Source organism: Hypomesus transpacificus, chromosome 5, assembly GCF_021917145.1.
Source record: "Hypomesus transpacificus isolate Combined female chromosome 5, fHypTra1, whole genome shotgun sequence".
Lineage (NCBI taxonomy): Eukaryota > Metazoa > Chordata > Actinopteri > Osmeriformes > Osmeridae > Hypomesus > Hypomesus transpacificus.
The window spans coordinates 2216605-2240517 of NC_061064.1; the positions used below are offsets into that span (position 1 = coordinate 2216605).

At 50.8% G+C, this 23913-nt stretch overlaps 3 protein-coding genes across 18 annotated transcripts in view; all 3 read left to right on the top strand.

Moving 5' to 3' along the window:
• Positions 1-111: 111 nt before the first annotated feature.
• im:7138535 (uncharacterized protein LOC797998 homolog) lies at positions 112-2628 on the top strand. The gene is made up of 8 exons (XM_047020973.1): positions 112-280; positions 361-467; positions 572-691; positions 780-1051; positions 1247-1324; positions 1497-1613; positions 1716-1862; positions 2150-2628. Exons 1-8 carry the CDS (start codon positions 237-239, stop codon positions 2318-2320), a joined length of 1056 nt encoding a protein of 351 aa, XP_046876929.1. The 5' UTR covers positions 112-236; the 3' UTR covers positions 2321-2628.
• A 199-nt stretch (positions 2629-2827) lies between these two features.
• Positions 2828-7888, top strand: zgc:153345 (uncharacterized protein LOC566129 homolog). The gene is made up of 12 exons (XM_047020972.1): positions 2828-3174; positions 3292-3377; positions 3533-3629; positions 3703-3980; positions 4065-4228; positions 4446-4589; positions 4748-4822; positions 4955-5054; positions 5583-5735; positions 5861-5936; positions 6024-6171; positions 6250-7888. The coding sequence occupies exons 1-12, from the start codon at positions 3046-3048 to the stop codon at positions 7776-7778; spliced, it is 2979 nt and encodes a 992-aa protein (XP_046876928.1). The 5' UTR covers positions 2828-3045; the 3' UTR covers positions 7779-7888.
• A 411-nt stretch (positions 7889-8299) lies between these two features.
• Positions 8300-23913, top strand: part of ryr1a (ryanodine receptor 1a (skeletal)) — a 55070-nt gene continuing 39456 nt past the window's right edge. For all 16 annotated transcript variants that reach the window (XM_047020689.1, XM_047020690.1, XM_047020694.1 and 13 more), the window contains exons 1-33: positions 8300-8522; positions 11348-11467; positions 11794-11895; positions 12125-12145; positions 13583-13657; positions 13840-13918; positions 14037-14149; positions 14355-14454; positions 15325-15421; positions 15621-15695; positions 15814-15970; positions 16221-16385; positions 16490-16611; positions 17009-17195; positions 17466-17601; positions 17842-17937; positions 18059-18177; positions 18261-18394; positions 18514-18755; positions 19112-19304; positions 19414-19630; positions 19706-19810; positions 19970-20073; positions 20298-20381; positions 20686-20845; positions 20952-21099; positions 21254-21459; positions 21558-21732; positions 22006-22214; positions 22316-22671; positions 22950-23076; positions 23379-23539; positions 23692-23854. In XM_047020689.1, coding sequence (XP_046876645.1) covers positions 8475-8522; positions 11348-11467; positions 11794-11895; positions 12125-12145; positions 13583-13657; positions 13840-13918; positions 14037-14149; positions 14355-14454; positions 15325-15421; positions 15621-15695; positions 15814-15970; positions 16221-16385; positions 16490-16611; positions 17009-17195; positions 17466-17601; positions 17842-17937; positions 18059-18177; positions 18261-18394; positions 18514-18755; positions 19112-19304; positions 19414-19630; positions 19706-19810; positions 19970-20073; positions 20298-20381; positions 20686-20845; positions 20952-21099; positions 21254-21459; positions 21558-21732; positions 22006-22214; positions 22316-22671; positions 22950-23076; positions 23379-23539; positions 23692-23854 — 4596 coding nt within the window. In that variant the 5' untranslated portion in view covers positions 8300-8474. The remainder of the gene's footprint in view (positions 8523-11347; positions 11468-11793; positions 11896-12124; positions 12146-13582; positions 13658-13839; positions 13919-14036; positions 14150-14354; positions 14455-15324; positions 15422-15620; positions 15696-15813; positions 15971-16220; positions 16386-16489; positions 16612-17008; positions 17196-17465; positions 17602-17841; positions 17938-18058; positions 18178-18260; positions 18395-18513; positions 18756-19111; positions 19305-19413; positions 19631-19705; positions 19811-19969; positions 20074-20297; positions 20382-20685; positions 20846-20951; positions 21100-21253; positions 21460-21557; positions 21733-22005; positions 22215-22315; positions 22672-22949; positions 23077-23378; positions 23540-23691; positions 23855-23913) is intronic.

Consider the following 23913-nt stretch of genomic DNA (forward strand, 5'->3'; position numbering starts at 1 on the left):
ATGTCAGTGTCCACACTGGGCAAGGGAACACATTTTGCACGTTGGTGTTCGCCTGAAATGCGTAAATTGACTCCGCCCATGTTATCCTCATGCAGCGGTCTACGCAAATCAATGTTGCCTGTGGAGTAGGCTACTTCCGTATTCATTTTGTAAACATTGCAGGTTGCGGAAGACGAACAAGCATTTATATTGTGAATATTCAGACTGGTATAAACTAGCGTCCTTTCTTGTGATTCATGGAGAGGGGGATAATGACCGTACACGCGATAAAATCGCTTGGGTATGTGAAGTTCTGTCTGTTGTAAATGTTTGTCTCGCATGGTCACCGTAAACTGCGACTAAAAGTCTTATCGTACTCAGGTACTCGGGAAGTGCGTGTGTCACACAATGTAGATGTGAAGAACTCCCCTGCCCACTCCTCACCTGGTTGGCGTCAAACCTAAAGATGTTATGTCCAGAATTACAAGGTATATTAAAATAACCCAGTTAGAGTACACATCTTAACGATCACTTGGACACGTAAGTATAACGTGTTCGCAAGTTTAAAAAACGTTTTTACTTTCTATTTCAGACAGAAAAATTAGTGTTGTACTAGTGGGAGAGCTGCGGACTGTGTTAACATGCCTGCATTGTCCTCTCACCTATGTGACTGAAGATACACTAAACCCTTTTTTCCTGAACAAAGTCATTGGTGAGAGAAAGGAGGCTTTCGAAAAACAATTTAAAAGTACCAGGAATGTGAGATATAGTGATAATAATAAGTCACGTTTTATTTCCAGATTTCTTAGTGTCAGAATTACTCGCAGCAAGGATACTGAAATATAATGAAACGCAACCAGATGATGGGAGGACTGTGGCTGAGGCAGAGACGGAGCAGAGGGTGGCAGATCACCGTGTTGAAGAAACAGCGAAGTGGTGTCAACAGTTAAAGGAAGGTGAAGGTGAAGGGACTGATGACGGGATGAAAAGTGAAGAAAGAGAGGAGCTGGCGTCATTGTTCCAAAACCTCGACTTGGATCCCTCTTCTCATGTAACAGACGCCTGCCATCAGGTGAGTAGGATCAGGATTGTGCTTTGGAAGCGCTCAAAGTGCTACAGTACAGTAAAAAAAAATAAAAAAAATATTGATCATACTATCTTAAAACGTAATTTGTCATTAAACGTATTATTATTAGTATTGAAGAAGGGAAAAGTCAATCATGTTTAACTAACACCTGTTTCTCTGTCTGGCCATCTGTGTCTCCAGGTGGAAGTGAGGCTGGCTCTGCTACCAGAGGGGAGCATGGAGCCACTTCTGAACACCAGTCTGACCTCAGACCAGTGGGTATGTTGGGGATGCATGGGCAGACCAGTGGGTATGTTGGGGATGCATGGGCAGACCAGTGGGTATGTTGGGGATGCATGGGCAGAGCTGGAGGACTCTCTGGAGGAAAGGCCCTGTGTAGCTGTTAGCACCCGGCGGTGAGATGGGCCTTATTCTCTGTGCTTTTCCTCAGAGACAAGTGGAGAAGATAAATCGAGCTCTCTTGGAGGACTACGAATGTCGACGGCAGATGATGATCAAACGTTTTCAAGTCACACTTCAGTCTTTCGCCTGGGGAGAAAAAGAACAGGTGCCTGGCCTTCAGCGGCATGTTTTAAGAATTAGTTATTTAATCTCTCACGCACCATATTATAATCATATAACGAAAATATATCTTTAATGTTTTCAACAGGAACGCAGTAATGCTCTTGCTTCAGTGCCTCCTCTCTCCTCCATGTCCCTCTCCTCCCATGTGTCCCTGCCACTCCTGCTCGCGGCTCGGAAAGATCAGTCTTGGATTCGTCCAGTGAGAGCTGGGCTTAGCACTGCAATCCACAAGGTACAGTATGCGTGCCTCAGAAGCCTGATCCAGAGTGTCCTAGGAGCAGATCTAGACCTTTTCACCTGGAGGGGAGAGGGGAAGGGGGGCAGGAGGTAGATGTAAGGGGGCATGGAGGGACAATGTGACCCGATGCCACCATCAATTATCATAACATTGTAGTTTAAATAATGCAAATAATAATACAATTATTGAATGAAATGTACTGGGATGTAGACTTGTATATTTTACAAAGGGGGGGTGTTTAGTTGGATCCTCCAGAGGGGTTACAGTTGTCTCTGCTCCAGGTCCTGATGGGCAGCGTTCCTGACAGGGGAGGCCGGCCAGGGGAGATCGAGCCCCCCATGCCCTCTTGGGAAGGGAGGAGAGAGAGGGGAAAGGGCTCTGGGCGCGGAGGTCGAAATCAGCAACACCGAAACTTCTCTGGAAAGAAGGGGAAAAAGAGAGACGCAGAGTAACTGTTGTGGTCTTGTCAATCTGGGTTTTTGTGATTAAGGTTTGCGTGAGATACAGGAACAGAAGCTGACTGACATCCACCTGTTTGCACTTATTTTTCATTTAGAGGGAAATTTTGTTTCATAATTTCATGAACAAATGTATACATTTCTTATTTGCACAAGTGGAACATTAATTGTAGCAATGCAAATAATTTGTTGCTGCTAGTATATGATATCTGTTAGTAGATATTCGGAATTGTTATGATTGCTCATGGGTTTTGAGTGTGCCAATACACTTCTTTCGTGAATAAAACCATTCTTTAATGCTTCTTTGACGTGGCTTCGTTCAAAACAGGAAGTAAGCTATGAAACAGCGACCACTAGCGGCTGTTTGGGGCAAGAGCTGCATGTCACATGCACCAAGTTGACAAGTTCATTTAAAACATGCTGCCTTAAATAGGACAACTCCTAATGATGCATGTAACGCTTGCAGAACGAACAACAAGTATGTCAACATGACGGCGAGTTGCAGTGTGCTTCACGAGAACCGTGTTCACCTTACCGTGAACATGATCGTTTCTAGAACAACCATCACAGCACACCTGTCTCTACCTAGGTGACCGGAAGTGTCTGCTTCTACTGTGAACTTCTGATTTTTTGTGATGCGCCAGATGTCATGTGTTGAAGGGGCACCATCACATTCAATTGTTTCAACATATATAATTGGGCATTCATAATTTTAACCAATGCATAGTCCAGCGGAAGATCGTTCGCGCGTAGTAGCAGTCATAAATACACTGAAAACAGCTGGGATTCGGGTAAAAAATTGGAAGAACTATTTGAATGGATCGTCCTTGAACAACTCTCTCAGAAAGGTAGCCTAAACCCTGAATTTTTCTAACGAATAGCTACCATGTGGCTCCTCATAGCGGGATATTAAATGGGCATTCTGGCATAGATTAGCATGTTGTCGTTCTTAAATCTATTTTCAGGAGAGCCAGTTGAAGTTTGCGTTTGGTCGGGATCTGTCATTGGTTCCACAGTGCGATGTAAAAGATGTTGGCGGAACTGTGCCGAAGTAAGTTACATTTATGTGTTTATATGTATCCCGTCCTAACGTTAAAGCGTAGCCTCCGTATCATCAACTAAATGTTACTGACATAGCACCGTTATAATTTTATAATTGCATTAAACCCCTCAGGTTCTTAAGTCGTTTCATGTGAAATTTTGTAGGTTCTTGGTGGATGCCTGTGGGTTTTTATCTCATCATCTTCACACCGAAGGTCTGTTTCGGAAAACGGGGTCGTTAAACAGAATCCGAGCTCTCAGGGTAAGGAGAAACAGGTGGGATTCTGTAAGAGTATCATTCCTCAGATGTTGACATCCTCCCTCCGCTCCGACAGGGTGGATTGGAGCAAGGAGAGCCGGTCTTCTCTCAGCCGTATTCAACCACTCTGCAACCGTGCGACGTCGCGTCCCTCCTGAAGCAGTTCCTGCGGGAGCTGCCGTCTCCCCTCATCCCCGTGGACCTCCAGGCGCCTCTGTGCCACGCGCAGAGTTTGGAGGAAGGCCAGGAGGGTGCCAGAGATGACGCAACACTGCTAATCACAGCCCTGTTCCCTGCCTTACACTCCCGGGCGCTCCAGTACTTCTGCATCTTCCTAAGACAGACAGCTGACAGGTGGATGTTTGACTGGTTTTCCCTCATGTTCCGGGTCTCTGTTCCCCTCATGTTCCACCCCATCGACTGCTGCTTCCTCACCAGGTGTGATGAGAACCGGATGGAGGCGGGGAACCTGGCTCTGGTGATGGCTCCCAACCTGCTGCAGTCTCCTGCTGGAGGCTCCAAGCTGACTGTGGGCACAGAGAGACTACTGGACAGACAGGCAGCGGTCATAAAGGTTCTCATAGCAAATGCAGATCGCATCGGTAAGTTACTGCGCTGTGTTGTGGTCCCCCCCCATTCCTCTGACGGTGGACGGCTGTGTGTGCGTGTGTTTGTTGTGAGAGCTGTTATATAAACATATATGGCCTTTGTCACGTTAGATTGTAGAAAAATGAACAGGTGCTTCAAACTTGTATGTGAATTGACATATTCAGCTGTTACACTGTGATGCTCCCCCCCCCCCCCCCCCCCATCCCCCAGGGGTGATACCTCCCTGCCTTCTGAGCATGTCGCCGCTGTCGGAAAGCGGGGAGACCACGCCCCCTAGCGAGGGGGGAAAGCTCCGGCAGCGAGGGGTTGGTGTTTACAGGAGCCTGAAGCGTCAGAGACGCCGTAGTGTCGGAGGTGAGCCCGCCGGGAGCCGAGTGGCAGTTGATGCTTTTGAAATGAACTGATCAACAGTCATCCTGTTGGTGCCTTCTGAAGTTGATTGTATTTGTGTTGTACACACAGTGGTTTGATTGTTGAGTAAAACAATGTAATTTATGTTTTTATTTCTTCAGAAATCTTTGTGGATGCCCTCAGTAAACTGAAGACAGGCTTCAACCCTTCAACTGGCTCTTTAAATCCTGCAGACAGTATGTGTTTAACGTTGGGGTGATGTGTTTCAAGTTGATGTTCATGTTGGCGGCAAGTTAGTGATGTACCGTATGTGAACTGAAATGAGGCTGCAGAAATCGCCATGCTGTTCTTAACACAAACATCCTCAGGTCATCAGAATGGCCGTCCCACTCCTCAATCACCAGTCACAGTCAAGAGGAAATGTTCAGAGGATCCAGGTCCACACGTGGAGGGCTCGGCCACAAAAAGGTAGTTGTGGTTGGAACCCCGTGCACAGTGTGATGGGAAATTGAGAATCCCTAAACTCAAAGCTGTTAAATGTCTTTTGTGTTTAGTATTTATTGAATTTAAGCTTTCTGCAGAAAGCACTAGACCTACCCAGGGTGTTCTGTCAGTCTGATGAAGAACTCCCTCAAGGACTGTCCGGTTATACGTGGAGAGAGAGCTGCTGCCACCTTCACACAGCAGCCTCTTGTTCATATTATCAGCTCACAGTTACAGCACACAAGGTTCCAGCTTTCTCTGCCGTTAACTAGACACTCTTAACGTGCAAAAGGTTCCAGCCTTCTCCGAAAAAGTCTTATGAAAACAGTATTATGAATTTAACAACATTCCGATTTACACGACAGGAGTTACATCTGGTTACTTCCTAGACCTTTCTGAGGCCACACTTAGTACTTTCCTTCTCAAACATGATTGGACCAAACTGCCCCTGAGAGGTAGGTTCATGCGTGATGTTTTGATTATTTACCGAATAAAAACTCTGTTCTCTGACAGACGCTCTGTCCAGGACCTGAGGGAGAGCCAAAGCTGTAATCTCTCAAACGTTGTGAGTGAAGTGGACCTGAGTAGGAAACAGGAAGTCAGTATCACACTACGTACATCAGAGGAAAAGAAGAATCAAAACATAGATTCAAAATTACATAACAGGTATGTATGAAACAAACAAATGCAAATATTTACTTTCAAATGTACTTTTATATATCTCTTGCCAATGTTTATTGCACGTGTCAACTTTTTGTGTCGTGTTGGCTGACTGTGCTATCTTCCTGAAGGCCTGAGGTTGAAGAGGATTGTTCTCAGCGAAGACGAACTCTACGATTCTTTGACATAGCCAGCTGGAACCTCCCAGTATGTTTAGAGTCACTGGCTACTTTAAACCACATCACGTTCTGAATAACAAATAACTGAGTGCTTCATGCCTTGCTCTGATGACAGAACACGACTAGTACGTCGCCCCAAAGTGATCATGAAACCGTGACGCCTGGAAGTAAAATGTTGTCGGATGACACGGGTGGAGTTTCCGTCTGCAAGGCGGAGAACGCAAGCAGAATCCCGGTCATTCTGATCGACGGGCCCGAAAGAGGTTTGCATAGTTCCAACTCACGGTCCTTTTATTTCCCAGTCTGTCTCCTTGAGTGTAGACGTCCTTTTCTCTGAACAGGTGTGAGGGAGAATGAGGTGGAGGACGACCCTGACCTGCTCAACCTCAGCTTCATGGAGGACCCCACAGCCCCCCAGGACACACCTGACTCCCCCACCGGCACGGAGGAAGCGGAGCGAGAAGGTCAAGCCGCCTTGCTGGGAGGCGAGAACATGGAAGCAGCTGATCCACAGGGTGACTCCGACCGTGAACTAGGAGGTCTGGCGAAGACTGACGTAAATCACCGAGCCGAAGAGGGGACTCCGGACAAGGAGCCGGTCGGAGAGAAAGTGTCGGGCCGGGCGAGCAGGAAACAGCGAGCACCTCGCCGGTCGATCAGCCTGCCTGACGTGAACCTGGAGCACCTGAGAGACGAATCCCTGGAGGAAGACGAAGGGGAGAGGTGTCTGTCCATCAGCCCTGAAGACCAAGAGCCTCCGGACTCAGAGGGCGAGCGGCCGACGACCGCGACCTCAGAAGACGCAGCGTCGAGGAAGAAGAACGCTGAAAGGGCGGAGCTGAAACGGGAGCAGGCGCCGGAGAAGCAGGTGGAGTCCGGTTCGGGTTTCAAGAGGTCTCGTATGTCTGTGGCCGACCATCTCAGACGGTTCAACGCCCTGGCGACTCTGCTCCGCACGCCAAGGGCCCCGCCGCCGACCCCTGCGCCCCTCCTCAGAGACCGCCTGCACGACACGCTGCTGGGGAGGGAGCACAGGGGCGCCCTGGGCCTGCAGCGCCAGGGGGCGCGGCGTTTCGGACGCTCCATCAGTCATGACGGAGTCCCTGGAGCTCTGGCAGGGTTCGGCAGGGAAGCGGACAGGCCAGGGCAAGGCCCCAGTCCCGGGCCGCTGGTCCAGTCAGCACCGCCAGAGCCGACTGGGAGACTGGAGGCTTTCCGTCTGGAGCTGGATCCAGAGACCCACTGCCTTCCAGGAGCCCCGAGACTGGAGAACGTTCCACGGCCTGGGGGGAGTCCAAGCGCGGACGCTGAACTGCCAGAGCAGAGCCAGGGATGCCAGGAGGATCTCGGGGAATCTCAACCAGAGGAGCCGTCAGACAAGCCAGAGCTGCACCACCTCCTGCAGGAGCAGCTGAGTCTGTGTGACTCAGACAAGGTGCATGGGGGAGACCTCACTGCCCCAGTTCAGCTGGATAGACAGACCCAGACAGAAGCCACCTCGGCTAGGCGACACCAGAGCGCCTCGCCGGTGGGGAAGAACTTCCAGGTCAGAGAAGTCCAGCCCAGACTCCCTACAGCTCCCTCCTCGCACCTGGACACCTGCTGTCTTCACATCATCAGCACAGCCACCCAGACGGACAGAGCGACGCCCCCTAAGAACTACGGCACAGCAAACACGGAGGCTGTGTGCTCGTCTGGAGATCCCTCTGCGTTTGACTTAATCGCTGTAGACATGGACGGATGTTCCCTGGATGATTCTCTTCCAGCCCTGACGTTCAAGCCCGCGGCCACCAGGAGGCGCTACAGAGACTCTCCTCGCTGGCTCGTCCATGAGGTCAGCATGGCCGCAGGGGAAACGCTGCAGATATGAGAAATTTGGTTGTAGCTGTAGTTTTCCTTTCTCATCTGTTTACAACATACAGTGTGCATGTGATGGTTAAAGACACATAACAATTAGTACTGTTTTCTCTGAAATGATGGGTGGCAAATTTGATCACAAATAAATGTTGTTTTGTTAGTTATTTTATGTATTTCTACTATAGTCTTAATATGCACGTTGCAACTCTGTTTATGTTTATTATGATATAGACAATATTTAATGTTTAGTTTTTTATGTATTTGTTGTTTTAATCTAAATAAAAGCATTCAATTTAAAAATAGTTTGTGCAGCATCTGTCTGGCTCTTTAAACTGTAAGTGCTTCTAGAATCCATAACAAAATCAGATGAATTCTATCCATATTTTATTACAATAATAGTTATGTTCTAATTTGATTGCAATCATGCTGCACTCCGATTTTTTTTTTTTTAAGGAATTTCATCTGGCTAGGGTGGCACAGCCTTTTTTTGTTGTCATTTTGCTCCACCCCTTTTTCATGGTGTAGAAGTTTTGTCAGCCTGTCTTCCAACCCAGCCAGAATCACTGGAGCCACATTGTCCTTGAGCACGCCTACTCTCGGCAGCCACGGTTGAGAGGAGCGAGGTGGGAGAGAGAGAGATCGGCTGAGTAAGGAACGACCAGGCGGATCCCCATCCAGCTCAAGGTGCCATCTCTAATACCTGGTGAGGATGGCAGAAGGAGGAGATGGCGAGGAGGAGATCCAGTTTCTGCGCACGGTCAGTGATGTCATGTCCTCTTTAGACGGATGAGTGGGAAGGATGGGACTTGAGTAAATACCTAATTTAACAGCGTATGGTGAATTTGGCTTCTTAAGTTCTTATTTAACTCATTTAACTGTGAAGTACTCTAGCAGTGGCGTGCATGTAATTGACTTGAGAGAGGAGAGCAGAGATTGGTGCGAACAGGTGCTAGTCTTGTTGGCATTGTTATCTATTTTTACTCCTGAAGGACCCTGTTACTGTTTGGACTCTGAGCAGGATGGTTGGTGCCAAGTAACAGCTGACTCCAGCAAATAGAAATCTATTAAAACTACAGCCTGTATACAATCACAGAAAGATCAGCAGAAACTATTACACGCACACTGGCGTTTGTGATAAAAACATATCAAATATGAATAATTATAATTCAGAAAACAATTCCCAGAGGTTTTGAGTTAAGTTGCTACACTGCATAACAATGAAAAATGAATACAATATAAACTTTAAATACTAAATTTGTATCGCTAATCTTCTAGTGAAAGAAATGGACTGGTTTTACTGGTAATGCTGATGAATTGGATTCATTGGGAGTGGGAGCTGATGAAGCAGGCCAGAATCAGAGCAGACAGACTGGAGACTGTTTCCCCCACTGTCTCCCTGGAGACGGGTTCTCCTCTTACTGGTTCTCCTCTGTCTCCAGGGAGACGGGTTCTCCTCTTACTGGTTCTCCTCTGTCTCCAGGGAGACGGGTTCTCCTCTTACTGGTTCTCCTCTGTCTCCAGGGAGACGGGTTCTCCTCTTACTGGTTCTCCTCTGTCTCCCTGGAGACGGGTTCTCCTCTTACTGGTTCTCCTCTGTCTCCAGGGAGACGGGTTCTCCTCTTACTGGTTCTCCTCAGTCTCCAGGGAGAAGGGTTCTCCTCTTACTGGTTCTCCTCTGACTCCAGGGAGACGGTTTCTCCTCTTACTGGTTCTCCTCTGTCTCCAGGGAGACGGGTTCTCCTCTTACTGGTTCTCCTCTGTCTCCAGGGAGACGGGTTCTCCTCTTACTGGTTCTCCTTTGTCTCCAGGGAGACGGGTTCTCCTCTTACTGGTTCTCCTCTGTCTCCAGGGAGACGGGTTCTCCTCTTACTGGTTCTCCTCTGTCTCCAGGGAGACGGGTTCTACTCTTACTGGTTCTCCTCTGTCTCCAGGGAGACAGGTTCTCCTCTTACTGGTTCCCCTCTGACTCCTTGGATGGGGTCACAGGCTGAATGTTCCCAGCCTCCTCCCACTGTTCAGGACATCTTGAGGTTCACAAGGTAATTCTGCTCCACATAGTTGAAACGTGGCAGATATTCTGGCAGCCATGTTGTTTTTGGCACTTATGTACCTTATTAATTTCCATTTAAGACCCATCGCTTAAAGGCTTGTATGACTTTCAGGTAATGCTCCCTTGCTGTTACATGTTCTGCAGTCTCAAGTCTGATACTGGAGATAGGGGGTGTGAAAGAAACATGAATTTTGTGCGAAGTATCCCCCTCTCCTGAGCACTAGATCTTTCTTTTTATAGCTCTTATAGTTTAAGCCCCTGGAAGGAGAAAGGCCTCGTCTGCTGCGTGTGTCTAAGCTGTGTGTGGCCACTCAGACGTGCCGTGACAGACTCGCTGTAGACCACACCAGCGGGTTGGTGGATGGGTTCACTGTCCATCTTCCTGGCAGTGAGACAGACATGCGAGAGACAGGGCTGTAGCGTAGAGGTGAGAGTGTTGCGTCTGAACTTTAGAGGGGTCAGCTGGATGGAGGGGTGTGAGTGAGGATGGGCATCGCTAGCTGTGATGCTGTTCATCCTCAGCTCTGCAGAGATCTATATTTACAGTCTTGGGATTAGCTAGGCTTGGTCCTCTTCGCCACCTGTTCTTGTAAGGTGTACGGTCACTGTGCAGACTCTCTCTCTCGTTATAGTATAGCAAATAGACCTTCTGGAACAGACCGGTGATCTGCTTGTCAGTGAATAATAGTAACTGGACTCTAAAACTATCTCTGGCTGTGTGCGTTTGTTACATTTGTGGATGCTGCTGTTCGCTAGGTCCTTCGGGGTGTCACATGTCCGGTGGTCCCGGAGAGGAATGTGAGAGCAGCAGGTGCACAGTCTGAAATAGACGCCAAGGAGGCGTGACCTGTGACCATCAGAGCAGCAGAGAGATTAGAGGCAGGGGGGGCAAAGAGGAGGGAGTGGAGGCTAGGAATGAGAGGTGTTTCAGGAGAGAGGCTGCCGACAGCTGTTTGAATTTTGACCCAGTTTCCGATGCGCAGCAGCACCTACGCCAAGATATCCACTTGTGTTTTCGTCTCTGTTGCCTGAACTGAGATGCAGATCAGCTCCCTTTCACATACGCCATCAGACAAGTTTAAATTTCCACTGATGTCATAAAATTCCTCTTGTGCCTTCATCCTCTTGTACATCACCACTGTGTCAGCCATTATTAAGCCGCCTCTAAATTTGTTTTGGCTGTAACTTTACCCCTGGCCAGCATGTGTGTCATACAGACTGACCTCAAGGTTATAGCTGCCAAGTTAAATAGACCTGCTAACAGAACATGCCTCGCGGTGGAGGAAAACTCCTAATGTAGCACTTGTCTGTCTTCTTCTGAATGTGTCGTCTTTTAAAGTGAACATCTGCAACGTTGAAAGCTTGGTATTGAAATAAATTCACATTTATATTAGAAATTCTCAATAAGTTTGTTAGCTCAGATAGGTAAGGAATCATTATCACAGGTTTAGCTTATATATTCCAGGTTTAGATTAGGTTGCTAGGTGATTGTTTAGAAAAACAAAATGTCAGCTCTTTCTGTGTGTCTGTAGGATGACCAGGTGGTGCTCCAGTGCACTGCCTCCATCCTGAAGGAGCAGATCAAGCTGTGTCTGTCGTGTGAGGGCTTTGGGAACAGACTCTGTTTCCTGGAGACCACTTCCAACGCCCAGGTCAGTAACACCGTCTACCCACAGCTAGCGTGGACACGAGAGGCGTCTGGGTAGTTTACACTGCAAAAACTGAGTTTGACCATCTTGTTTTAGGATTTTAACTGTTGATACTATTATGAATGGCCTAAGTCAAGTGACTTCATTTAAGAAAATGACACTATGTGAGGAAAATTACATTTCAAGTAAAAATGTCTTACTGCACTGGCAGCCAAATATACTTGTCTCAAGCATAAGCAAGCTCATAGCTAATATTCTATTCTTTTCAGGGCGTTAGGGCATAGGGCATTTTTACAGTGTAGCTGATGGATGATATTGTTTCCTTCCAGAATGTTCCTCCAGACCTGGCAATCTGCTGCTTTATCCTGGAGCAGTCTTTGTCTGTGCGAGCGTTGCAAGAGATGCTGTCCAACACATCGGACCTGAACGAGGTGGGCTTCGACCGGGGGAGCCCACAAACTGTGGCGTCTTTCTTTTTGAGTCTGATGTTTCACAGCTAAATAGTCTCTTAGAACAAAAACTTGAGATGGTTGTGTAGATGTGCTGTAGCTATTCAGAGCCCTGTTCCGAGGTAGCTTGTTTTCAAGCAACTTAACTTTGTTTTGTTGTCTCTTCTTTTGACTCCCACACCCTCGTCACTCTCCCACCCACCAACCACAGGCAGTTGATTTGGACAAATGGGTACGTCTGCTCATGTTTCAGTTCCTGTCACGTTTTCCTCTCCTCTTCCTGTCTACCCTGAGCGTCTTCCCCTTGTCCCCTCTCCTCTTCCTGTCTACCCTGAGCGTCTTCCCCTTGTCCCCTCTCCTCTTCCTGTCTACCCTGAGCGTCTTCCCCTTGTCCCCTCTCTCTGAGTCAGTAAACTTCTTCCCCCCTGAGTCAGTAATGAACCACTTCTCCCTATCAGGGCCACTGATGAATCCCTTGTCATCCTCACTCACAGCCTCAGCTAACTCCTCACATCTCTCCCCCTCTCCTTGGTGTTGTCATAGCTGGGATGCCAAGGAGTGTGTCGAATGACACTTCAGTAACGATGGCTGTCATCGGTCTCGGAGCAGCCCTCGTGCTGTTAAATCTCCTGGCTGCCACCCCACATCCACACCACACCACCCCACCCTCCCCCACACCACCCCACCCTCCCCCACACCACCCCACCCTCCCCCACACCACCCCACCCTCCCCCACACCACCCCACCCTCCCCCACACCACCCCACCCTCCCCCACACCACCCCACCCTCCCCCACACCACCCCACCCTCCCCCACACCACCCCACCCTCCCCCACACCACCCCACCCTCCCCCACATCATGCCCATGCCTCACATACCTCCTATTGAATGATGTCATCAGTACGCAGGGCCCAGTCGTTGATCTATAGCGGTCACCTGTCCTCCTTCTCCAGTCAAATAGACGTTGCATGCTCCGTATGTCCACTCCTCTCTCACTCCCTGTGTGGTTGCGGTTTCTCCTTTGGGGTGCGTGGTGTGTAACAACCTCTCCAACCGTTCTAACCTGTGAAACTGTAGGACGACCAAATCATTCACTCTAGGCATAATCCCTGTGTCGACGGTGTTCCTGAAAATCACTAATCATAACAACGTTCTATACCTATCCGTGTATAATATCTGTATGTTTTCAGTAACATTAGTGTTGTGTATTGATGTTTTAATCTGCGTAATAAAATCTAATCTATAATAAAAGCATCTGCGAAATGAATAAATGCAAAATGTAGATGTAAATCTGACTTTACTGTTGTATTCTCAGTTTGGGTGCCTCATTTGACTTGATGTTTGGAGCTCTACTCTGTAGTTGTGGTCCACTTACTTCATGTGATTGCTGGTAAATGTTTGTTGTTGTCTGATGTCTGTGTCCTTTCCCCTGAGAGGGAGAGCCTGCAGGCTGCTCCTCCCTCCCTCCCTCCCTCCCTCCCTCCCTCCCTCCCTCCCTCCCTCCCTCCCTCCCTCCCTCCCTCCCTCCCTCCCTCCCTCCCTCCCTCCCTCCCTCCCTCCCTCCCTCCCTCCCTCCCTCCTCCTGCAGCAGTGCTGTGTGCCTGGACTCTGGGCCTCGTGCTGGCTGCAGGACCAGAGTGTAACTGGTTTTTGTCTCTGTCTCCGCTAGTCGTCCCAGGGCGGGGGTCACCGGACCCTGCTGTACGGCCACGCCATCCTGCTGAAACACACCCACTCCAGCATGGTGAGCACACTGCTGCATCGCACGACTGTCCTGACGCTGAAAACTCCCTTTCTCTTTCTCTCTCCCCCCCTTTCCTTTACAGTCTAGTAGTCTCTCTCCCACTCAGTGTCAGTACTACTGTCTACATCTGTCATGAAGAGTGTTGTAGAGGAGTGTGACGCGTTTCTCTCTCTCTCCTGCAGTACCTCAGCTGTTTGACCACATCTCGTTCGCTCACAGACAAACTAGCCTTCGACGTGGGCTTGCAAGAAGACTCCACAGGTACGCGTCATGTTGCACAGACCTCTGCTGTCCATGTAAACCTCTGGTCTGGATTTGGGCTAGGTAATTACTTTTATTTTGAAGGGGTGACTGAAGCTCACGTTGACTCCTCCCCCAGGTGAGGCTTGCTGGTGGACGATTCACCCCGCCTCCAAGCAGAGGTCGGAGGGTGAGAAGGTCAGGGTTGGAGACGACCTCATCCTGGTCAGTGTGTCGTCAGAGAGATACCTGGTGAGACCTCTCTCCACGTAGAGCACCTTCCTCTCGCTTGATGAGAGACCTCACCAAGCCCCCTCTTTCTCTCTGTCTCTCTGTGTCTCTGTGTCTCTCTCTGTCTCTCTCTCTCTCTCTCTCTCTCTCTGTCTCTCTCTCTCTCTCTGTCTCTCTCTCTCTCTCTCTCTCTCTCTGTCTTTCTGTCTCTCTCTCTGTCTCCCAGCATCTCTCCTATGCCAGTGGAGACCTGATGGTGGATGCCTCCTTCATGCAGACTCTGTGGACCATGAACCCCGTGTGTTCAGGGTGTGAGCTGGTAGAAGGTAAGGATGAGCATGGGGTGTTCAGGGTGGGAGCTGCCTGTCTCACTGCAGCAGGTAGACAGTGAGGGGATGCCTGTCTCACTGCAGCAGGTCGACAGTGAGGGGGATGCCTGTCTCACTGCAGCAGGTCGACAGTGAGGGGATGCCTGTCTCACTGCAGCAGGTTGACAGTGAGGGGATGCCTGTCTCACTGCAGCAGGTCGACAGTGAGGGGGATGCCTGTCTCACTGCAGCAGGTCGACAGTGAGGGGATGCCTGTCTCACTGCAGCAGGTCGACAGTGAGGGGGATGCCTGTCTCACTGCAGCAGGTCGACAGTGAGGGGATGCCTGTCTCACTGCAGCAGGTCGACAGTGAGGGGATGCCTGTCTCACTGCAGCAGGTAGACAGTGAGGGGATGCCTGTCTCACTGCAGCAGGTCGACAGTGAGGGGATGCCTGTCTCACCGCAGCAGGTCGACAGTGAGGGGGATGCCTGTCTCACTGCAGCAGGTCGACAGTGAGGGGGATGCCTGTCTCACTGCAGCAGGTGGACAGTGAGGGGATGCCTGTCTCACCGCAGCAGGTCGACAGTGAGGGGATGCCTGTCTCACTGCAGCAGGTCAACAGTGAGGGGGATGCCTGTCTCACTGCAGCAGGTCGACAGTGAGGGGCTGCCTGTCTCACCGCAGCAGGTCGACAGTGAGGGGATGCCTGTCTCACTGCAGCAGGTCGACAGTGAGGGGATGCCTGTCTCACTGCAGCAGGTCGACAGTGAGGGGATGCCTGTCTCACTGCAGCAGGTCGACAGTGAGGGGATGCCTGTCTCACTGCAGCAGGTGTTGAACTGCTCTCCCTCGTCTCCTCGTCTCCCCGTGGGGCGTGTCTTGCAGGCTTCCTGACCGGAGGCTACGTCCTCAGGCTGTTCCATGGACACATGGACGAGTGTCTGGCCATCGCTGCCGCCGACCAGGGGGAAGACCAGCGCAGGTGGGCAGGCAGCACGTCACACTCTTTACACACTCCGGAAGATACTGTGTTCAATGATGCCCCCCCCCCAAAAAAATATATCTTTAAGATCATACTGTGTTCTTTACTGTAGTAGTCCCTTGCCCATTAGAGGGTTAGCTTGGTTAGCTTAGCTGCTACAGATCACTACTGATCCGCATTACTCTCCTGTTCCGCTCAGAAATGCTCATTATGAGGGTGGGGCCGTCTGTAGCCACGCCCGGTCTCTATGGCGACTGGAGCCTCTCCGTATTGGGTGAGTGTGGACCAACCCACTTCTGTCCAGCAGCCAATCAGAAACCATCCATGTTTAACCTGCCTGCGATCTCAACCGAGGGTGGTTGGTTTAAGTGCTGTTGTTTGAAACTTTCCAGGTGGAGTGGAAGTCACATCAAATGGGGCCAGTCTTTCAGGGTGCGTCACATCACCACGGGGCGATACCTCTGTCTGGACGAAGAGAAGGGCCTCCTGGTGGTGGACTCTGAGAAGGCCAACTCCAAGATGGCCGCTTTTTGCTTCAGAGCTACGAAGGTAAGGCAGTTATCACACGTCAAACACCACCAGGTTCCTGACCAGGGTCACTGTGAAGAACAAGATGGACATAACCTGGCAGAGAAAGAGAGGGAGACAGAGAGGGAGAAAGAGAGGGAGAAAGAGAGAGAATGAGTTGCCAGCAATAGGAGAGACAGGAAGCTGCTCACCTGCCCTCTCTGTGAAGATTGTTCCTCATCCTCCCCCCCCCCCCCCCCTCTCCCCTCTCCCCCCTCCCCTCCCCCTGCAGGAGAAAATCGAGGTGGCCCAGAAGCGGGATGTGGAGGGGATGGGGACCCCGGAGATCAAGTACGGGGAGTCCATGTGTTTCGTGCAGCACGTTGCCACTGGCCTCTGGCTCACCTACGCCGCCGTCGACGCCAAATCCGCCCGCCTGGGTCCTCTGAAGAGGAAGGTGAGACGTGTGGCGCTGCAGGGTCTCTCAGGGCGAGGGGCAGCGATGGAGGACGCTCCGATGTGTACCAGACACCTCACCCCGCTACGTTCCTCCTCCCTCAGGCCATCCTGCACAAGGAGGGCCACATGGACGACGCCCTGACGGTGGCCCGCTCCCAGACGGAGGAGTCCCAGGCTGCTAGGATGATCTACAGCACGGCAGGACTCTTCACACAGTTCATCAAGTACGACCCCCAACACCCTAACTGGTCCAGGACCACCTTAGTCACAGGATCAAATGTCATTTTAAAGTTACATGAGAGAATGAGAAGAGTTTCTCATCGTTCGGGTTGCTGGTGATGCCTGTGTGTGTGTGTGTCTGTCTGCGTGTTCATATATGTCTTGTAACTTGTTTAACTACATGCTCTTATGGTTCTTCCCTTTGGCATTTATTTGGTTTTTCACAATGTATGCTTCATGTTTTGGCTGCCTGCAATGTTTGGATCTCAATCTCGTTGTTATGATCAGTGACCTATGCACTTTTGTAAAGCTCTCTCTTGGAAGTCACTTTGGATAAAAGCGTCTGTTAAATGAATACATGTGTGTGTAAATAAATGTAAATGTGTGTTTGTGTGTGTCCAGGAGTCTGGACTCCCTGAGTGGGAAGGCCAAGACCCCCGGGCCCCCCTCCCTGCCCATGGACGCCGTGGCTCTGTCCCTGCAGGACCTCATCTTCTACTTCCGGCCCCCGGAGGACGAGCTGGAGCACGAGGAGAAGCAGTCCAAGCTGCGCTCGCTCCGGAACCGCCAGAACCTGTTCCAGGAGGAGGTAGGAAGACATATGTCTTTGTTTTTTTGTTGCACATTTTTTAACCTTTAGAAAAAAATGTTATACGTTTTTTTCTCCAAAGAATTGGTTACAAAGTTTAAAAAATATTTGTGGAAAAAAGTGTGTTCAACCTATAGAAACCTTTTTGTGCAAACCTTTTTTTCACAAGGTTGAAAAAAATATTTTCAAATATACGTTTTTTCAACCTTTTTTGTATATTTTCCAAAATACAGCACAAAAAAGTTTCCATGTTGTTTTCCCGTGGTCCAGGGCATGATCACCTTGGTGCTGGACTGCATAGACCGTCTGAACGTGTACAACACTGCCGCCCACTTCTCTGAGTTTGCTGGGGAGGAGGCTGCAGAGTCCTGGAAGGAGATTGTCAACCTGCTCTACGAGCTGCTGGGTAAGAAGAAGATCAAGAATAATACTTTTGATTTGTAATGCACCTTTGTTGCTGTCGAAGCGCTGGGTAGGGTCCTGCTGACCCTTGCAGAGAGCTGGATGTTAGAATTGTGGATAATCTGTGCAGAAGTCTGTGCAGAAGTCTTAGGAACCCAAGATTTTTTTTACATCAATCACACAAAAAGTTCTGTGTTCATGTTCTGCCTTCTGACTGTGTCTCTGCTGTTGTTGTCACTCGCAGCTTCGCTGATCCGAGGTAACCGTGCCAACTGTGCTCTGTTCTGTGACAACCTGGACTGGCTGGTCAGCAAGCTGGACCGCCTGGAGGCGTCCTCAGGTACATGACTTCACCTCTGGCAGGGGTCTACAGCCTCACAACGCTCTGCTCGAAAGCTGTTAAGAAGTCATTCCTTTTTTTTATTTTTTGTCTTCTTCATAACGTTCTATCTCCTGCCCAGGCATCCTGGAGGTGCTCTACTGTGTTCTCATTGAGAGTCCTGAGGTCCTGAACATTATCCAGGAGAACCACATCAAATCCATCATCTCCCTCCTGGATAAACACGGACGCAATCACAAGGTCTCACCTTTCACCTTCTGTATGATTGGCCGTCTGTTGTATCGTGTTCAGGTCTTGAACTCCGTACCTCTGCCCTCTTCCAGGTTCTGGACGTGCTCTGTTCTCTGTGTGTGTGTAACGGAGTGGCCGTGAGATCCAATCAGAATCTCATCACAGAGAATCTACTTCCGGGTCGTGACCTCCTACTGCAGAGCAACATCATCAACTACGTGACAAGGTAAGAACCAGCACCCTCCCATGAACAACACAAGTAGTGTTCTCGCCTTAGTAGGTGTGCACCCTTTAGGATGAGTTCTCCCTTCGGCCCTGAGGATGTACTCATCCTTCCCCCTTCAGCATGAGGCCCAACATCTTCCTGGGAACGTGCGATGGGTCGACCCAGTATAAGAAGTGGTACTTTGAGGTGATGGTTGACGACGTGGAGCCCTTCCTGACAGCGCAGGCCTACCACCTGCACGTGGGCTGGGCCCTGACGGAGGGGTACAGCCCCTACCCTGGAGGGGGCGAGGGCTGGGGGGGCAACGGCGTGGGGGACGACCTCTACTCCTACGGCTTCGATGGACTCCACCTGTGGTCAGGTAGGTCAAGCCTTGAGTCTCGGCAGGGAAAAGTGCTGAATGTAACCTGCGAGAGAAAGAGAGGGAGGTAAAGAGAGAGATGAAAGGAGAATGAGAGAGAGAGAGAGAGAGAGAGAGAGAGAGAGATGAAGAGAGAGAGAGATGGAGAGAGATGGAGAGAGAGGTAAAGAGAGAGATGGAGAGAGAGAGAGATGAAGAGAGAGGTAAAGAGAGAGATGAAGAGAGAGATGAAGAGAGAGAGGCCAGCGGTTGGAGCAGACAAGAGGCTGCTCACCTGCCCTCTCTGTGAAGATCGTTCCTCACCCTTCCTTCCTCTCGTGTCCCATGTCAGCTGACCTCTGACCCCGTGTCCGCAGGTCGCGTCCCCCGTCACGTGGCGTGCCCCAGCCAGCACATCCTGGCGGCCGACGACGTGATCAGCTGCTGCCTGGATCTGAGCGTGCCCAGTATCTCGTTCCGCATCAACGGCCACCCGGTGCAGGGCATGTTCGAGAACTTCAACCTGGATGGTCTCTTCTTCCCTGTCGTCAGTTTCTCCGCTGGCATCAAGTGAGAAGCACGACTCCTGACCCTGGAGCTGATCTGACCCGTGTGAGAAGTTCAAACCCCTTCCGACTTCCAACTGACGTTTGTGTGTCCTCTGCTCTCTAACCAACAGGCTTCGCTTCTTGCTCGGAGGTCGCCATGGGGATTTTAAGTTCCTCCCGCCCCCTGGCTACGCCCCCTGCTACGAGGCGGTGCTGCCCAAAGACCGCCTCCGCATCGAGCCCATCAAGGAGTACAAACACGACTACAACGGGGTCCGCAACCTGCTGGGCCCCACGCTGTCGCTCTCCCACACCGCCTTCACTCCCTGCCCGGTGGACACGGTGCAGGTGAGGTACCACTCCTCACCCCCAGGGGTCGCTGTGCGTGTCTCCGGCAGGCTGTGATCTATGTTGTTGTTTCAGATCGTGCTTCCTCCTCACCTGGAGCGCATCCGAGAAAAGCTGGCGGAAAACAGCCACGAGCTCTGGGCGGTCACACGCATCGAGCAGGGCTGGACCTACGGATCGGTGAGGGCTTCTGATGGTGACACATCAGAACAAATTGCTGAAAGGACCTTATCACTTTGATGTTCTGATCTTCCTGAACAACAACAGCTTCCCTCTCCTCCTCTCTCTTCCTCCCCTCTCCTCTCCTCCTCCCCTCTCCTCCTCTCCTTCCTTCTCAAGTTCCGAGATGACAACAAGAAGCTGCACCCATGTCTGGTGGACTTTGCTAACCTGCCGGAGCCAGAGAAGAACTACAACCTGGCCATGTCTGGAGAAACGCTCAAGTGAGTAAAGGTCTTCCAAACCCTCTCTGTCTCTGTCTCTCTCTCTCTCTCTCTCTCTCTCTCTCTCTCTCTCTCTCTCTCTCTCTCTCTCTCTCTCTCTGTCTCTCTCTCTCTCTCTCTCTCTGTCTCTCTCTCTGTCTCTCTCTCTGTCTCTCTCTTTGTCTCTCTCTCTCTGTCTCAGTGTGTCAGCACCCAGATGTTCAGGGTCTCTGTGTTGTGTGCAGGACTCTGCTGGCACTGGGCTGCCACGTGGGCATGGGCGACGAGAAAGCAGAAGAGAACCTGAAGAGGATCAAGCTGCCCAAGACGTGAGTCACACACACAGCCGTCTGTTTCTGTTGCTGCAGGCTCATACACCTTCATACATCAGTATAGGGCAGGGGCCACAGGGGAGGTTCAAGTACCACATTTGGTTCCATCAAGTTCCACCACGTTCTACCAAGTTCTACCATGTTCTACCAAGTTCTACCGTGTTCTACCACGTTCTACCAAGTTCTACCATGTTCTACCATGTTCTACCATGTTCCACCCCATTCTACCATGTTGTACCATGTTGTACCATGTTCTACCATGTTCCACCACGTTCTACCATGTTCTACCACGTTCCACCAGGTATGTGATGAGCAGCAGCTACAAGCCCGCTCCTCTGGACCTCAGCCACGTCAAGCTGACGCCCAATCAGAACACCCTGGTGGAGCGGCTGGCAGAGAACGGGCACAACGTGTGGGCGAGGGACCGTGTTCGCCAGGGCTGGACTTACAGCATCGTGCAGGTACTGGAGCCCACCTCCTCCCTCAGCGGAGAAAAGAGACGCTTTTAAACAACGAGAGACGAATAAGACTCCTCTTTCACTCCTCTTTCCTCTCCTCTATGTCCAGGACATCATGAACAAGCGTAACCCTCGCCTGGTGCCGTACAACCTCCTGGACGACAAGACCAAGAAGACCAACAGGGACACCGTGTGTGCGGCGGTCCGCACTCTGATTGGCTACGGGTACAACATCGAGCCCCCCGACCAGGAGAGCAGTGAGTCTCTCAGCCCTGTCGAGGCGCCTCGCTCCAAAACACAGAACTTCTAACTACTGCGATTACATGTTAGGTTGTTGGCATGTTATACAGAAACTGAAAACGATTGTGTGTGTGCGTGTCCGTGTGTGTGTCCGTGTGTGTGTGTGTGAAGGTGGACACGGGGATGGGAACTCTCGTTTGGATAAGATCCGGGTGTTCAGGGCAGAGAAGTCATACGCAGTGACCCAAGGGAAGTGGTACTTTGAGTTTGAGGCGGTGACAGTGGGGGAGATGAGGGTGGGCTGGGCTCGGCCCAGCGTCCGAGCCGACACCGACCTGGGCGCCGACGACCTGGCATACGTCTTCAACGGCTTCAAGGTACGACGTAGGCTCCTCCTGTGACCGTGTACTTACAGCGTCAGACTTTGGAAAACGTGCGTTTGTGAGCGGAACCCCTGCTGGTTTTGCTTCCGCAGGCTCAGCGCTGGCATGTGGGCAACGAGCCGTTTGGGCGCCAGTGGCTGTCAGGCGACGTGGTCGGCTGCATGATCGACCTGCCGGAGCAGAACATCATGTTCACCCTCAACGGAGAGATGCTCATCAGCGACTCGGGGTCAGAGATGGCCTTCAAAGACATTGAGATCGGAGACGGTAGGTGACTCCTCCCAGACCTGACCTGTTGAGGACATCGATTCCTCACTGGAATGTAATTCATTTATTTAGCAGACGATGTGATTACCAAAGGAACATAAAGGGAGACGCTGAGCCCCACCAGTCCCCTGAACAGGCATCCTCTTGACCTGCACTGAGCTACACCCAGCCCCATGCTCTAACCACTGAGCTACACCCAGCCCCATGCTCTAACCACTGAGCTACACCCAGCCCCATGCTCTAACCACTAAGCTGCACCCATGTGGTCCTCAGGGTTCATTCCGGTGTGCAGTCTGGGCATGTCCCAGGTGGGCAGGATCAACCTGGGCCAGAACGTCAGCAGCCTGCGCTACTTCACCATCTGTGGCCTGCAGGAGGGATTCGAACCGTTCGCCATCAACATGAAGAGGGACATCACCATGTGGTTTAGCAAGAGCCTGCCCCAGTTCATCCCTGTGCCCACGGAACACCCTCACATGGAGGTGAGCTCACGTCCCGGAGGCACTCCTTTCTCATCTCTTACATCCAGATCAAGAATCTCCTCAGTCGTGTCTGTGACTGACTTCGTTGTCCGTTCTGGTAGATTTCTCGCGTGGACGGCACTGTGGACAGCGCCCCCTGCCTGAAGGTCACCCACAAGACGTACGGCTCTCAGAACGCCAACACGGACTTGCTCTTCCTCCGGCTGAGCATGCCCGTGGAGTTCCACGAGACCTTCAAGGTTCCCGCCGGCACCACACCCCTCACCCGCACCCTCACCATCCCCGAGGACGAGGTTCTGGAGGTGGACCCCGACTCCGACTTCGAGGTGCTGAAGAAGTCGGCCACTCGCAAGGAGCAGGAGGAGAAGGAGAAGGAGCCGTCGGTGCCGAAGGAGACGCCGGCCAAAGGAGGCGAGAACGAGAAAGATGCTTCCACGGAGAAGAGCAAGAAGAAGGGGTGAGTAGAGGTCAGGAGGAAGGGTGAGGAGAGGTCAGGATGACCATGTGTGGAGATCCTTCAAGTCAAGTGTGTTTTATTTGTGATTTCCAATCATGAACATGTGACAGTGCTCATTAAAAACTAAACAGCGTTCATCCAGGGAAAAATGAAACATCATCAAACAGCCCAGAAATACTAGAAGTCTACTTGTATTCCAGACCTAAACATCTCTATACATAGGCAGGACAAGCATGTGTGGGTTCTCCGCTCTTCTCTTACGGTGGAACGTTCCTCAGGTTCCTCTTCAAGGCCAAGAAGGCTGCCTTCACCCCGGCTCCTGTGGTTCCCAGCATGCCGCGGCTGATGGAGGATGTGGTTCCTGACGATCGGGACGACGTTGACATCATCCTCAACACCACCACCGTACGGCCCTCCCAGCTTACGCATCACTACTCTGATCTAGGGACAGGAAGTCACTCTGTTGGAGAACATTATGGTTTCAAACTGTTCTTTTTTAAGCAAGGGGGTAGGTTTGTTTTCAAATGGGGGTGAGACTGCTTCTTTTTTCTTTTTTCTGAGGATGCAGCCGTTATTTATAGATTTTTTTCATACAAAGTGGGAGGTACAGATTCCCCTATAATAAAAAAAAAATACAAACTGTGTAATGAAATCCTGTGAACTGAAACCTGGTTTGAGTGATGTTGAGTCCTGTGTTTCCGCTGCAGTATTATTACTCGGTGCGTGTGTTCGCGGGCCAGGAACCCAGCGGGGTCTGGGTGGGCTGGATCACCCCCGACTACCACCAGTACGACCTTCACTTCGACCTCAGCAAGGTCAGGAACGTGACGGTAACCGTGGGAGACGACAAAGGCAACATCCATGACAGGTGCCTGTGGACACACACATACACACACCTCCACTCTCTCACACACATACGCACACACACACACACACACACACACAGAAACACACCTTCAGAAGGGGATTTCAGACTGTGCCGTGAGCTTGACTGTGTGTGTGTGTTTGTCTCTGTGTCAGTATGAAGCGCAGTAACTGCTACATGGTGTGGGGCGGAGAGTTCAGCAGCTCTCAACAGACACGCATCAGTCAGGAAGACTTTGTGATTGGCTGCCTCATCGATTTGGACACAGGTCTCATGACCTTCACAGCCAATGGGAAAGAGATCAACACTTTCTACCAGGTGGGGTGAACTGATTGATCAAAAGCTTTTGTTGAAAATTTTTTTGTTGACTGTTCTAC

What these genes read in the sequence shown, in the direction of transcription:
- im:7138535 (XM_047020973.1), top strand. Translation starts at nt 237, where the DNA reads ATGGAGAGGGGGATAATGACCGTACACGCGATAAAATCGCTTGG. An exon ending in TAACAGACGCCTGCCATCAG is followed by an intron (nt 1,052 to 1,246) that starts GTGAGTAGGATC and finishes CTGTGTCTCCAG; the next exon opens with GTGGAAGTGAGGCTGGCTCT. An exon ending in GTCTGACCTCAGACCAGTGG is followed by an intron (nt 1,325 to 1,496) that starts GTATGTTGGGGA and finishes GCTTTTCCTCAG; the next exon opens with AGACAAGTGGAGAAGATAAA.
- zgc:153345 (XM_047020972.1), top strand. Translation starts at nt 3,046, where the DNA reads ATGCATAGTCCAGCGGAAGATCGTTCGCGCGTAGTAGCAGTCATAAAT. An exon ending in CTAAGACAGACAGCTGACAG is followed by an intron (nt 3,981 to 4,064) that starts GTGGATGTTTGA and finishes CTTCCTCACCAG; the next exon opens with GTGTGATGAGAACCGGATGG. An exon ending in GAGGGCTCGGCCACAAAAAG is followed by an intron (nt 5,055 to 5,582) that starts GTAGTTGTGGTT and finishes GTTCTCTGACAG; the next exon opens with ACGCTCTGTCCAGGACCTGA.